At 44.2% G+C, this 15,538-nt stretch overlaps 2 protein-coding genes across 4 annotated transcripts; both read left to right on the top strand.

Annotated features, from left to right (window-relative positions):
* Positions 1-1,575: 1,575 nt before the first annotated feature.
* sowahca (sosondowah ankyrin repeat domain family Ca) lies at positions 1,576-3,357 on the top strand (the record flags this gene model as incomplete). The annotated part of the gene is made up of 1 exon (XM_080839503.1): positions 1,576-3,357. One exon carries the CDS (start codon positions 1,576-1,578, stop codon positions 3,355-3,357), a length of 1,782 nt encoding a protein of 593 aa, XP_080695629.1.
* Positions 3,358-7,653: 4,296 nt separating this feature from the next.
* akap17a (A kinase (PRKA) anchor protein 17A) lies at positions 7,654-15,109 on the top strand. 3 transcript variants are annotated; one of them, XM_080839552.1, is made up of 5 exons: positions 7,654-7,783; positions 8,518-9,282; positions 11,485-11,633; positions 11,908-12,148; positions 13,030-15,109. In XM_080839552.1, the coding sequence occupies exons 2-5, from the start codon at positions 8,527-8,529 to the stop codon at positions 13,981-13,983; spliced, it is 2,100 nt and encodes a 699-aa protein (XP_080695678.1). In that variant the 5' UTR covers positions 7,654-7,783; positions 8,518-8,526; the 3' UTR covers positions 13,984-15,109. The 3 variants fall into 3 exon arrangements, with proteins under 3 accessions (XP_080695678.1, XP_080695676.1, XP_080695677.1); XM_080839550.1 differs by having other exon boundaries at positions 11,908-12,193; XM_080839551.1 differs by having other exon boundaries at positions 7,701-7,717; positions 11,908-12,193.
* The last annotated feature ends 429 nt before the right edge of the window (positions 15,110-15,538 follow it).

The raw sequence follows: 15,538 nt of genomic DNA, 5'->3' as shown, positions 1-15,538 counted from the left end.
TATGCCTAGTTCTCCTGCTTAGTGCATAATGGAACATTTACAGTAGCCAAAATCTGAGGATAGAAAGAAAATATCAAAGGCAAAGTCTATCATGCACTAACGTCTGGAAAATAAAACCTATTTTAGAGTCCCAGTTAGTAGTCTATAGGCCTACTCTTTCAGTAATGGAGTATCGTTTCATCCAACTGCTTAACTACCACAGAATTGAAGTATGTAAGAATAACCATATTTAGTAACCCATAACTGCCTGTGTAATGTAAAAGAGGCACTAGATGTCAGAGTGAAACTTGAAGACAAATACAGGTTTTCCAGATACACACACACCAGCATTTCCCTTTAGAAATTCACAAGGGCTCACATTCTCCACACTGAAATTCCTTTTTTACGGAATGATAGTCACTTCTTCCTTCAAGCCCTGGCTCTGTTGGATTACTCTAGTGAGTTCAGAAATTCAAACCGCCTCTACTGGTTTAGCCATGTAACCGCCACACTTATACACTCATGTAGCGCCCTCAAAACTGAATTTGGCCTCTGGTGTTTTGAATCCTATCAATAGATCAATATCATGTTCATATCAATCAAGATCGATTACTAGGTTAATTATTGCAGATGTCTTTGGAAGAAAAAAAACTTTAGTTTTGGTTACTAAAGTAATACATTATGAATGCAAACATATCATATAACGTGTGAATGACTAATGAAGCCTACTGTCACGACACCATGATTGTAGTTATGCTCAAGTACGTTCATTTGGTCTCCCTCCATGACAACAGTTTGAGTTTGGTGATGCCCTATTTAGCTATTATTTTCTCCTTGTAGCCCAGGATCAAGGTGGGATATTTCAGTCTTTAATGATTATATGAAAATTATGCTCATTACTGTTGACTTTCTAAGGGCTCCCACTATGCCACCTGAAATGGCATATTACAGTAAATTAAAAATGTAATGCATGTTATATTGCTATTTGAAACACAATAAATAAAAACAACCATTCTTGCTGACTATTCCAAGACTAAGTCCAATTGGCTTGGTTCAATAAAGCCACGAACTTATAATAACATTCTAACTGATACAGATGATACTGACACAGAACGTGAGAGGATCTTTGACAATTCAATGTTGATACTTTTACGAGGAATTCTATAGTAATGGGAAACATCCCCCTACCGCCGGGCAGTGGTATTTTCCCATTGCGACCCCGCCTCTCTAAAGATCTGCTGACAACTGAGGCAAGTGGATGGCTATGGTTACCATTTTGGCTCTGACTGCCAGGAATAAAAGGTGTCATTTTTAGGGTCGTTTGTGGATCCAAAATGAACGGCCATGCAAATAGGCTTTCATCAACAAGCGGCAGGCCTAGTTGCTAGGATGCGATGGACTTTGTTACTGAGGCGACCCCTATCTGACGCATTTGCCTTGCATGCTCTCATGAATGGATAACCTACTTCTGAGCGTAGAAGGTGGAATGCTGTCATTTGCATCAACGAAAAGTAGGCTATTAATATCCGGCAATAACTGGCGGTATGCAATATGTAAAAAGGACTCTGCATAGGCTATCGTTTAATCTGCTTCACCATGGCGTCTGAATGCACTCAAGAGGCTGTTTTGCGTTTCCTAATTGAAAAAGGAGGGCGAGTAAAAAATAGAGAACTGATTGACCACTTCAAAGTTACCGTGTCGCTTGATCCTACGACGAAAACGACATTCAAGGAGACATTAAAATGTTTTGTGGATAATGTGGCTTTTGTTAAACAGGAAAATGGAGACAAATTCGTCTGCTTGAAGAAAAAATACAGAGAGGGGGTAACGCGAACAGTCGAGAGGGATGATGGAGAATGCAATGGTAATGGTCTCCCTGCTGATGCGATTTGTCCATCCGAGCGGAATGAAAGCAGTGCTATCAACGGTGCTACAGGCCTACATGATCTGGACAACGGTAATGGGTCCTCGAAATTGGAAGAACTCTCTGAAAATTGTTTACTAAATAGAACGTCGAATTTGAATATGGCTTCAGACCTGTCTTCTATGGGAAACGGGGGTCGTTTGAGCTCGGCTGCTAATGATGTTGCAGAGCAAAAAGTATCCGACACAGCAAGGGATAAAGTGTCCGGTGCAGTTTATGAAAAAACAGCGGACGAGAGTGTTTCACACATCGCTTTGAGCGAAGGTAAAAGTTTAATGACAAACAACGACAACACTTCTGAAACGACTCTAAATGATAGCGCTATACCTTCATCTGATTTATACGCCACTGAAGTTGCAGATGGATTAACTGAGGAGACAGCATCCTCCCTTCAGTCACCTGTCAACCTTGACGAAATCGATGCTGAGCCTGTTGTCAGAGGACCGACGATTCCCGTATGTCGTCGTCGGACCTCAAGAGGCTCTCAAAGAAGTTTGCTAGCGTTTTCGGAAGACGGGATGAACGAAATGGTGTTTGATTTGGCAAATAGTGGCGATAGCAACACCCCAAAAAGCAGCAGAAAGAACTTTATTGAACTAATGATGAGCAGCTCACCCCAAGTTCGGCGCACCCTTGTTCACAGAAACTCACAAAGTAACCTTGCGGTAAGAAATAGGGACTCGGTAAGAAGCGAGGGAGACACAGTTTCTCTGCTTTCCTCAGCCGACGAGGACTGCACAGCAGTGATGTTGGATCCCCTGGAGCACGAGTGGATGATGTGCGCGTCTGATGGACAGTGGGATAGTCTTCAGCGGCTCCTGGTGTGTGATCCAAGTCTGGTTACAAAGAGGGACTTTGTAACCGGATTCACGTGTCTGCACTGGGCAGCAAAGCAAGGCAAACAAGAACTTATGGCCAAGCTGGTCAGTTTTGCAAAAGAGCATGACATTCCAGTCAATATAAATGCCCGCTCCAGTGCAGGGTACACCCCTTTGCACCTTGCAGCCATGCACAGTCAGGTTGAAGTGATGAAGCTGCTTGTGGGTGCCTTTGATGCGGATGTGGAGATGAGGGACTATAGCGGTAAAAAAGCCTCTCAGTACCTCAGCAGTAATGTGGCAGGGGACATCAGAGAGATCGTTGGGCCCTGCACGGACTCAGACATAGAGAATGCAGATAGCGAAACTGGGCGATGGAGACTGCACAAAGTTCTGTCTTCCAACCTGAACCCACTCCGGCTGCTTAACCACCCTGATGATGCACAGGGTGAAAGCAGTGCTGCAGCGAAGCCCAGATCCCTTTACAGAAAAGCCTCCATCGGAAGGATCAAGCTGAACAGAAGCAGATTCAAGACCCAGATTGTCCACAGCACATCGTTCAGAGAAACTGATGAAGGAGAGGGCTCCCTGAAGAGTCCAGTGAAGTCCAGACCGCTTTCAAACCTCTTTGGATAAACTTACACCCCACAGGCTATGGCTGTTTTAATGCCTTAACATGAAGTTGATGGCATGAGCTTAATTCTTGATCACCCGATGGATTAGAATTGTGAAAATTCCTCTAACTTTAACCTAGTATGTCACACAATGAGGCATTGTTCCTAAATGTGCTAATGCACTTGTCTGTTAAATATTTGTGAACTAATTTATCCAAGCGTAGTAAAACTAGTAAATATTTTTTAAGAAACATTTGAACAGTAGTAGGCTGCACTTGCCACTTTTATATAAACTTGTGACTGAGCCAAGTATTTAATAGTAATGTTATGAAGACATTCATCCCATGTGATAACCACTTACATAGAGAAGTAGGTTCAGTCTCACTATGCAGTTATCCACTCTGAAGTTTGCACTTTGTTTTTGGTATGAATTTGTACAACTGTAAAGACAGTTTTCATTTATTGTGGGTATGTACCTTTCTGAATATATATACATGCGTCCAATACAGTATCCGTAAAATGGAGTGCATTGAAGGCTGTTTGTTTGGAATCCTTTGCCTTTAGCTTGAACTTCCCTGTACCTCATATATATTGTAATATGTATGGAATCAATCTTAGACTAGACATTCCACCGCTACACCAGGTTGATTCAGATTGTTTTAATTGAATTCAGACATTCCACAACATTGTTACTTCAGTTTGAAACATGTTCTGCTGCTGCAGTTACAGTGTTTTACTGTAGACAGACACAACCCAGTTTGGTGAAACCTCATTTCAAGCTGTTTCAAGCTGCCAATTTGTCTGTAAAAGTCAAAAGTCCTTTTTAAGGATCTAATCAAGCAATATAGCTTTGTGATAATCATTTATGTGTGAGGTTTTTACACGGCCAGTTTTAGAACATATGTCTGTTAGTGACTGTCTATGGAAAATGGTGACTATGCCAGATATGTGAGATAAATTAAGCCATTTTGTCTGACCTCATATCTATTCCCTTTATTTTACTGACTAAATAAATATATCATGTGAAACTACCATGCCAGCATGTTTAAATCAACTTGTTTAGTGATCACTTTGCCATGCATGACCTCGAAGTGTCTGTGTTGTGGTCTTGTAAGACATTGGGAAGAGAAACTAAATATGATTACAATGGAATCAAGAAACATAGGTAATCAATTTATTTTAATAAAAACAACGAAGTTTTGTACTGAACAATATGTGATGGCAATGTAGTAACTAAGGCCAACTGACACATCTCCTGATGCTGTTACTGAGAAGCTGAAAAGATGTTCGTTCAGCTGTTCATTTGTTCAGTGAATGAATTATTAATACTTATTCATTTTCTTTTACTTAGGTTACAACAGACTGGCACATTGTCGTGTTTATTCATTATTTAATGGATTGAAGTATCAAATTGATGTCCGTTCTGCACCTGTTAGCTGAAATAATTACAAGATCAGGATGGCCGCTGATATGATAGTCTGTTACAACATAAAATCAAACAGCCAATATTCACAATGGCACTTGATAATGCAGGCTCCACTATTTTCATTCTGTGTGTCTTGTGAAAAGCAAAACCAGCCTAGAGTTAAGATTATCCACGTTGTTTAGCCTACGTAACACAACAGGCCTATATAGCATTAATTACCACAGCATTAATGAACACAGTCAATAGTCCTACAAGACGGCATAGGCTTACATAGGTAAAGAAGTACATGGGATTACATAGGTAAAGAAGTGCATAGCCTACAGGCTTACATTGGTAAAGTAGGCTTACATAGGTAAAGAAGTGCATAGCCTACAGGCTTACATTGGTAAAGAAGCAGGCTTACATAGGTAAAGAAGCAGGCTTACATAGGTAAAGAAGTATAGGATTACATGGGTAAAGAAGTGCATAGCCTGCAGGCTTTCTTAGGTAAAGAAGTAGGCTTACATGGATAAAGAAGTGCATAGCCTACAGGCCTACCATTTGTGGAATGGATGCAATATTGGTAAAATTCTGATTTAAAATAGTTTTAATCTCTCCTTCAACCACCATGGCACCAGGTTTAAGATAACACACCAAAAGTGTCCTCTAGTGGCAGTTGTTAGATGTTGTGATGACACAGCAACTTAAATCAGCCTGAACATGAGCTATAGGTTAAACCACGGGTGCTTATGACACAACAACGTGCAAGTTTAAAGCCTTGTAACTGTAAAATGCAGCTAAAAAAACAGCAACATATCAATTCCCCCACAGGTCTGAACAAGTTATTAAAAGAATATTGTAGGTGCACTGAATCAAAAAAGAGTAATTTAGTCCATCTCTATTAAAAAAAAAATGGGTAGCACTTAAATTCATAAATGTGATATAACAGAGTAAAAGGGAAAATATGAACCATATCTGCTGTTTATATTGCTTATAATTGAATTGAAGTAAACATCTGTTGAGTATTTTTACATAAAATAGTTTGATTGTGTTGAGTTAAAACCCCCAAAATACAGCATGTCCACCAGACCCACAACACCTGCTGAGTAGCAAAAAAATGAACACCATACAAGGGTAAAGAAGCCACTTGACTTATTTTGCAACATGCAAGTTTAAAACCATGTTAAACTCTAAAGTGAAGCAAAGTGCGATTTTCAGTCAGAGGGATCCTGAGGTGGCGATGCTTAAGAAGACAGGAGAACAGCTGGAAGACCTGAAGCTGGGGCCACGATTTAAAAGCATTGATCCAAAGCACCTTCTCTTTAGCCTGAACATGCTGCACCAAGGACTGGAGACACTAGCATGCCCACGTCAGCCAGAGGAAGCTCCCGCCTGAAGCCAACCCCCACCCTGACCGCAGCGCCACCACAGCAGAGGCGACAAAGTGCTGGAGACGCGTCCAGGTACAGCTGAATCAGAATCAGAATCAGAATCAGAATCAGAAACAGATTTATTGTCAAGTAGATGTACGCCTACCTGAAATTTGCTCTGGTGTATGGGTGCATACAGTAAATATTAAAACATAAAAAAACATACGTACACACACAGTTAGTACTACACATAACATAAAACATAGAACATAGAAACACACTAAGCTGGCAGCCAACTTCAACGGCTAGTCAGTGGAAGAAACGGGGGTGGCGCTCGCATTGGAAGGGAAGCTGCTCCTGGCTACCATTAAAGGAGCCATAATGCTCACTGGGGCTACTCAACCTTCAGTGACCACCAGCAAGCGGAGCTTAAGCTACAGGCTTTCGTCCGGGGTTTGCAGCCAGAGTAGTTGGGTGTGCATATCCACCTAAGCCCACCTGGCACTCTGATTGATTGATGCCCTAGCCAGGTGGGGCCTGCGGTGGTCGTAACCCAGGTGATGGGAATGGCCCCTGACAGTGCGCCTGCAGGGGAAGAGAGCCACCGCATCAACGGCAGCCACTTCCAGGAAGCCAGCACGCTGTCACGGCCAACGAGGATGCCATTGGTGGAGAGCTGCTCAGGGCCTGGCATTCAGAGAACCTTCATGACACTACCACTGAGTCCAGGGGAAGAATCTTCACAACCAAAGCAGTCGCCTTCACAGCCAGCTGGAGCCGCACGGCTTCCAGAGACCAACACCCGAGACCACAGTTAACAGCTGAGGTCAGGTAGGCCATTAAGGAGCTGTACCAGCGCAGCCACAAGGGTCTGGAGGAGAGCCAGTGATGCCAGCTATGAGAGCTTTTGGAACAGTTCACTTACATCTTCACTGCCAAAGACGCTGGTCCAGCACAAATACAATTCCGGAGACACACGCTCTATCTGCCTTTGCCCTCACCACATTTTTTAAAGGAGGAAGCTTTTGTTTGTTGACAAAATACAATAATGCAAAGTCAAAAGGAAAAGACACCATTTCATAGTGTAATTGATAGTTGAATCATTTTCAAGCGTTTGTTTACATTTTTACACTAGGAAGGATGTGAACAAACACAAATAATGGCTTGACAGACAGAAGCACAAACAACATGCAATAGAGTTTTTAATGAACCTTCACCATGACTTGGAATTGCATCATTTATTGATATATTTTCATTATTATAGTTATTAGGCTAATCATCATCATCATCATCATTGCCATCACCATCATCATGATGATCGTCATGATTATTTAAATATTGTTGTTGTTATTAGATTTTCCAGATAAATTAATAATCCAGATTATTAAAAAAAAAAAAAACATTCATCATGCCGATAAAACACTTCAAAACTTTCCACACGAGGGCGGTAAAGAATACAAAAATACATTACTTGCAAGTAGTTCCTGTGTGAAGGAGTTCATTTAGCCCAACCCGGAAATGTTGCTACTGGCCTGTTTTCTCCCTACACTCCCAGCAAACGTAGCCTTTGTAGCTATGACATATTAGCTATGTATGCAGAGCTCTTGGTCAGCATCTTCTTTCGTCTTTAGTTATGCACACTGAAATTCAGCTTTGATAGTTTTCTAGCAAAGGTTGGTATCTTACTGATAACTGCTTTTCACTAGGACCCAACCGGCTTGCTGGCGATTGGCTAGCAAGGAAGCTTACTGGTAAAACAGGGGATACGCTAGTGTACACTAGCTACTTAGCTGGTTATCGTCTGAGGTTGCCGTTGTAATGTGTATTTGCTCTGCCAATTAATGGACGAAATATTTCCTCCATACCGAAATCCACATTAGTTATGGCTATTATTACGGCTAACGGTGTGTAGCAAGATTGTTCTTTTATGAAAAAGCTGGCCAGCTAACGTTAACTCATTGTAGACCGTTAGATGAGCTATCACGTTGCAGTGCAACAATAGCACAAAAGTTACGGTGTCTTAAATGTATGTTGACATTTTACATTCATTTGGAACTAGGAAGGTAGAGTCAACTAGCGTTAGCTAATCAGGTTTGCGACACGGTCCTTCAGATTAACTTTACATATAAATTCAGATGGATGATCTGAACGTTACATTTCATGATACGTTGTGGTAACGCTAGACTTGAAACATGTATGATACAGTTAAACATATATTTTTTTATCAACTACAACGTGTGAGGGTATGAAACTATAGGCAAGGTTACGCTATTTCGTTGACTATCTTTAGATAACTATATCTACTAACCTTACATGTTGCGTCTTCTGTAGACTGCACCATAGCCATCTCGGTGTTGAAGTCTTCCTGCTGCTGTTGAAACAATAATGTTGCCGTTATCTTTTGTAGGTGACCAAGATGACCACCATTGTCCATGATACCACAGAAGCTGATAAATTGTCCCCTGCACACAACCTGTACTTGAAGCCCATTGCCAAGATGACAATCAACGTTGGCCTCCCTCAACTTAAGCTACCTGGCAAATCTATCTCCAACTGGGAGGTGATGGAACGACTAAAAGCCATGGGGCATCCTGATCAGTTTTCCTCCCTCCGCATCTCCAAGAGCACCATGGACCACATTCGCTTTGAGGGAGAGGTGGAAAACAGGGCTGTTGTCAAATCTCTCATCTCCAAACTGGATGGCAAGAGCATTAAGTTAAGTGGTTTCACAGACATACTGAAAGTGCGTGCCCAGGAAAACAAGGTTGACTTCCCCACACGCCATGACTGGGACTCTTTCTTCAGGGACGCCAAGGACATGAACGAGACTGTGCCGGGAGAACGTCCAGACACCATCCACCTGGAAGGGCTGCCTTGCAAGTGGTTTGCCCAGAAGGATGTGTCGCCGGACAAGCCCTCGGAGTCTGTGCTCAAGGCTGTGTTTGAGGGCTTCGGCAAGATCCGTAATGTTGACATCCCCATGCTGGATCCATACAGGGAAGAGATGGCTGACAAAAACTTCAACACGTTCACTTTTGGGGGACACCTGAATTTCGACGCCTATGTCCAGTTCCAGGATCATATAGGTTTTGTGAAGGCCATGGACACACTGAGAGGCCAGAAGTTGATGTACAAAGGAGAAGATGGAAAAGCTGTAGCTTGCAATCTCAAGGTCAGCCCTGCATTTTTGCTTTTTTGGGGGGGTGGGGGGGGGGACAAATGTGGGACTGTTTAGTCATTAGGAAGCCTCTGCAATAATTCAGTTTGCCTTTAGCAGTTTTGTTTGTGTTATAAGTGATGGGAAGGTGTTGGTGGTGTTAATAATGACTTTTAAGACACCATCGTTACAGCTTGACATTTAAAAAAAAAAACTGCCATGACACCATATATCTCTTTATCTTGACCAAGGCGAGTTTGTGCAGTCCGTGCACTTGACATTGAGCAGACTTACATTTTAATCACTTTTGTAGTTCCTGAAGCGTGTCATTTGAGAGAGGGCTGAGGAGCAAGCGGATTGTCTCTGTGTGTGTTTCACTAATGAGATGGACTCAATTCATTGAGAGGGCTTGCATAATCCTGCCAGTGCTGGGGGCTTTTAATCAAATGAATACCAAGGCTGTGTGCTGCCACATCACGCCTGGTTCTAACTCTAGGGCCTGTTTGATAAGGAAAGGTGAACGTAGCTCTGCAGCCAAAATGTGGCGGGAGTTAGGATTCGGAGCAGATACTACTCTCCCATTTCCCACAAAATGTAAGAGCATGTAGGCTATGTATGTATAAGAAGCCGAACGGGATGTATGTAAAACCTTCTTTGATGGCTGCACCATGTTTTGAGGATAATTTTCTTTGGTTAAGGTTTAGTCTTGTAGTTAGTAGGGATGCACCGATCCGCTTTTTTCACCTCCGATACCGATACCGATATCTGAGGTTTAGTATCGGCCGATACCGATCCGATACCGATACAAAAAAAACAGCGCGAAAGTATGGTAACTGTGTGTATGTGTGTGACCACACGTGCGAGAGGGAGAAAAGAGGAGTGCATGACATGAGATCTTGGTGCATTTTTTGCTCATTTGCTACTTAACATCATGTCTAGTCATCACTATCAATTCATAACATAGGATAAAAATAATCACAAATAATGTACGTTCTAACTAGGGCTAGTGTTCATATTAGTTAGCAATCATATATCCGCTAGCGTCAACTTTTACGTTACATTGTAGAGGCTCAACATGGTGACCTGTTAATGCATTTGCTGGTCCTACTCTGTTAAAAGACCCACAATTACCAAAACTGTATTTTTTATCTCTCTTTAATGTGCATTCATCAATTTCCATTACATGACGATGCATGTGATCGTACACATGTGTGTGCCTGCAATGAGAATGGGGACTGCACTGAATTACTTTAGCATGCGTTATTGCTACACGATAACAATTACACAACTAACATTACTCGATACATATAATTGTGGACATTACACTAGGCAACATTAATCTCATTCATAGCTCATCCAGTCAAAATCTTAACAGGATGAACTCATCTTTATTACAGCGAATCAACATCAGAACATAACTAAATCTCCGCTTAGCATGCTAATCGCTACTAATAGCAACCTGCACTCATAATACTCTACCTATCACAGTCGTAACTTCATGAAACCCCTTACATTCATTATGTACGCACACAATGCATCACATACATGTCGAAAAATGATGATTTAAGCATTGGAAATGTATAAGGCACAACTACTTTGCCACTGATGGGCGACGAACTGAACTTGTCACTATTCACCGAACTTAAATGAGCAGACAGCGTTGCTAGGCAACGTCACTATCAACAGATAGTTTTTCATACACGTTAACGTGCAGGAAGGCTTTTGATGGCTGTTCTCTGGATTGTCCGCCATCGCGCCACCCTAAATCTTTGAATGTGCGTGTTTCAATATAATAACAGTCCGTTTAAAACAATGATAACGGAGCATGATATGAATTAAACAAAGCCTCGATGTAAATACATAAAATAAACATTAAAAAAAAAAAAAAAAAAAAAATTATTATTTTTTTTTTTTAAATATGGATCGGCCCATTGTCACCGATACCCGATCTAGAAATTTCTTCAATATCGGTACCGATACCGATACAAATATCGGATCGGTGCATCCCTAGTAGTTAGATGTGTATTACCATTAAAATATACATCTGGAGAGAGCCATGGTGGAACTGTGGGTTCTTGGTTCACTTCTGGATCACAATTTCCACAAGTTGTCTCTTGGCTGTTATGAGTGGCCTAGCGAGACTAGATGTATTCTCAAGAATAACAGCTGCTGTTCAGTTCACCTTTGACAGATTTGATTCTTTCCTTTCATGCCTAGGTGGCCTTCGACACAACCAAGCACCTGAGTGATTCAGCGCTGAAGAGGAGACTGCAGGACCGGCAGAAGCTTCTGGAGCTGGAGAGGCAGCGAGAAGAGCAGAAACGCAAGGAGAAAGAGGACGAGGAGAAACGCAAAGAGGACGAGAGGTGAGGAAGCCCTCTGAGATACTCTCAGGTGTTCTTCTTCTTCTTTAAAAGGAAGCTTCAGAGCCCCCCACTTACGGGCTACATTGCCCGAGGGGACACAGGTTCAAGTCTGGCCTGATGTCATTTCCCAATCCTCTCCCCACCTCTTGTCCGCCCCGCTTCCTGTCATATCTTCAACTGTCCTATCAAAATAAAGGCATAAAAAGCCCAAAAATAGTTCTTAAAAAAAAAAAGGAAGCTTCAGGACCAAACATGGACTCCTTCTCTTTTGCAGGAAACAGCGTGAGCAGGAGGAGGAGGAGAAGGAGCGGAAGAAGGAGGAGAAGCTGCGCAAGCGGGAGCAGAAGCTGCGGGAGCGGGAGGAGAAGCGCACCCAGAAGAAGGTGAAGAAGCAGCAGGAGGAGGAGCAGAGGAAGCTGCAGCTGAAGATCGTCACGGAGGAGCGCAAGCTGCTGCTCGCCCAGCGCAACCTGGAGTCCATCCGCCTGATCGCAGAGCTGCTGAGTCGGGTCAAGGTCAGAGCATGTCTGCAGACCGCCAGCACCGACCCGCCAGAACATGTAGGATGTCTGACCCACACCGCACTCACACCACAACAGCGTAGAGGCGTAGGCACCTGAACATGTAGGATGTCTGACCCACACTACACTCACACCACAACAGCGGAGTCACAGCGTAGAGGCGTAGGCACGAGCAGAGCTTAGTGGCAGAGGAGCTGCTGCTCCAGCAGAAAGCTGCACAGTAGAACCCTTTTTTTGTGGGGGGGGGGTTGGGGTATTACAGTGGGGTATTTTTGTGATTTTGTAGAGAAATAAAGAGCTTACGTAGCTAGATGCCTCAGCAATATAGTACTCGTGCGAGTGGGGTAGGTAAAGGGTATTCCCACGGGTGGTGTTCGGCCGTAGCCACCGAGGCCGGAGGCCGAGTGGCTTATGCAACACCACCCTTGGGAATATCCCTTACCTACCCCACTCGCACGAGTACTATATTGCTTTTATAAAACAATTCTATAGTCAACCAATTCACAAAGTTAAACACAAAGTTATTGATTAATTTTTTTTTTATTTCACCATTGTTTCTTTTAATTAACTGTGAATTAACGGTTATCATCAATGTGCTATAGAATGTTTCATCGCGGAGTGCTTTATTATTAGCTGTGTAAAGTCCGAGTTGGGTTGTTATAATCCAACGCATGGAACGAATCAGAAACAGCTAAATAACGCGATAGAACCCAATTGTTTTATAAAAATCTTTAAATCACATATCACCAGCTGTTGGTGGTGGCCAATCCAATAACTAGGCTCAGGTCTCTCTGGTGCTGGGTGAGGCTGACCTGTGTGTGTGTGTGTGTGTGCGCCTGCGTGTGTGTGTGTGTGTGTGTCCCTCCGTCCCTCAGGCCCTGAGACACCAGCAGCTGGAGAAGGAGCGTGAGGAGCAGGCTCGCGTGCAGGAGGAGCAGGCGCTCCAGCAGAAGGCCGAGCTGGCCCACCTGCAGCAGCTGGAGGAGCGGAGGCGGCAGCAGGAGGCCGAGCTCCGGCGCGTGGAGGGGGAGAAGACCCGGGCCCTGGAGCTGCAGCGCAAGGAGAGGGAGATCCGGGACCGCCTCCTGGGGAACCTGCTGAAGAAGAGCACGGCCACGGGCAGGCAGCAGGAGGAGGAGGGGGGGGGAGAGGAGGAGAACAACAGGAGGAGCCTGGGGTTGGAGCTTATCGTGGGAGACCCTGACCTGGGGGTCCAGCTGGACTGCCAGACCTATCAGGCCAGGGCCAAGGTGAACGGGGTGGGCCACGGGGCCAGAGGCGCAGGGGCAGGGGCAGGGAGGCAGCCCAGTGACAGAGTGAGCCGGGAGGGTAAAGGGGAACGAGGAGAGCCTCCCTTGGCTCAGAGGCTGAAGCAGCTGGCTGAAGGCCAGGAGCCCTGTCCGGCACGTCGCGGAGGAGGGAGAGGGGGGGATGGCAGCAGGAGACGCAGCAGGAGCAGGAGCAGGAGGAGGCACAGCCCAGAGCGGAGCAGGGGACAGAGGAGCCCCAGCAAGAGACGGAGCCCCAGGGGGAGGAGTGGTGGTGGGAGCCGCAGGAGGCGCAGCAGCAGGAGTAGAAGCGACAGCCGCCACCGCAGGAGCAGGAGTCGAGGCCACAGGAGCAGCAGGAGGAGCAGGAGCAGCAGCGGGCGCAGCAGCAGGAGTAGAAGCAGGAGTAGAGGCAGGGCCCACAGCTACTCCCGTGGCAGGAGCAGGAGGCACCACAGCCGGGGACGCAGCCTCAGCAGGAGCTCCTCTTCCAGCCGGGAGAGACGGGACCACAGACATCACAGTCGCAGTACGGACAGGAACCACTCGAGGCGCCACTGAGAAAGACAGCCGACAACAGATGACCATGTCAGAGCAGAAAGTTATGATGGCTTGGTTGTAAGAACCTAGATAATGCGTAAAATACAAACTTGACTTTTGATTGTATTAGAAACGGTGGCATATTCGGTAAACTACCACTGCGTGCGCACTGCTTTGTTAGAAACTATTCTGCTTCGAAGGCAGAGAATTTAGCTGCTTATCAGGAGAGGTCCCGCTCTTTCCCAAGCGCTGGGCTTGAGTTTCTGGATAACATCATAGTTGAAACAAAATACTTCCATCCTCAAGTGTTTACCAACAAAGTGATGAAAGATCAAGCCTGTAGTACCTGTGCTATGTGTGATTCATTTTGGCCCTATGAGTTTATAAGTTCATGTTGAGGACTTTAGAAGAGACATCCAGTTTTGGTTAATTTCAGCCGTGCAATTTTGTTACAGAAAAACTAATTTGCCTGTAGCCTTTAAGTAAGTGCTTAAACCATTTTTGCCATTCATCTATGTTTGAGATGGAATTGAATCACTTTCCCTGAGGACAGATTAGGAGTGCTCTTTGGACGTAAATTAACAGAACGAGGGACAAACTTGTTTTGGGTGGCCTATAAAGTCGATGGAGTGACGCAACAACCCTGGTCCAGATTATTGTCAATGCCAAAGATGACGAAAAGAACAACGTTTTAGATGATGACGATACACAGGAAGAAAAAAACGAGGCTTCATTTAGTGTAGCGAGTGTTACTTTTCCGCAGGTTATGGGTCAAATGTTTCAAGCCCATTCCGTAGTAGTTTTATTTATTTTTATTTTGTTTTTATAGACTTTAAACTAGGTAGGTTTTCATTGTCTAACCGAACTGCATTGCTGTGCCTCCATGATTTACGCGAGAGGTTTCCATTCAACACAGGCCTGTGTATGTGAATGCAATAGATGCATTGAAGGAGAGATTGACTGTGACTGTGTTGACAGTTAAGCGCTGTCTTAACCAATAAAAGTAGACCACAGGGTTTTAGTTGAAGTCTGTGAATAAAAGGGAAGTCAGAACTGGTCAGCACCTTACCTTCCAATACTGTTGCATGTGCTAGCTGGTCCTTGAGAACAGCCAGTATTTTAATCACCATTGGTTTGTCCCTTTTAATAATCCCCAAATAAATCCTTCAAATGACCATTTCTTGTTTCAGTCTTGTTTTTTTCAGACATTACAGATACAGGCATTTCTATCAATCTGGCTTCTAGATTTCTCAGCCTTCGTGATGTTCTAAAGTAACTTCCCCTGACACCGGTGGACTTTTCTACATCACTCCAACACTACCTAATCTCTAGCCAGACGGGGCTTTGGCATTTCAGTGTGTAATCGTGGCTCTGTGACAAGAACTGCTTTTCACCTCTGAAACCCACCTAAAGCTGGTCAAAACCCCCACGCAGTAGTTGGGCTCTGAAATCCACCTAAAGCTGGTCAAAACCCCAAGCCTTAGTTTTGCGGTTTTCCCATCTGGATCTGCACCCCTGCTGAAGTCTCTGCCTTCAAGAGCCGTCAGAGCCCACACACACACTCATCACTACCATC

The sequence above is a fragment of the Sprattus sprattus genome, assembly GCF_963457725.1.
Source record: "Sprattus sprattus genome assembly, chromosome: 5".
Classification (NCBI taxonomy): Eukaryota; Metazoa; Chordata; class Actinopteri; order Clupeiformes; family Clupeidae; genus Sprattus; species Sprattus sprattus.
Note: the sequence above shows the minus strand (reverse complement) of the source record. Positions and strands in the feature narration are given on the sequence as shown.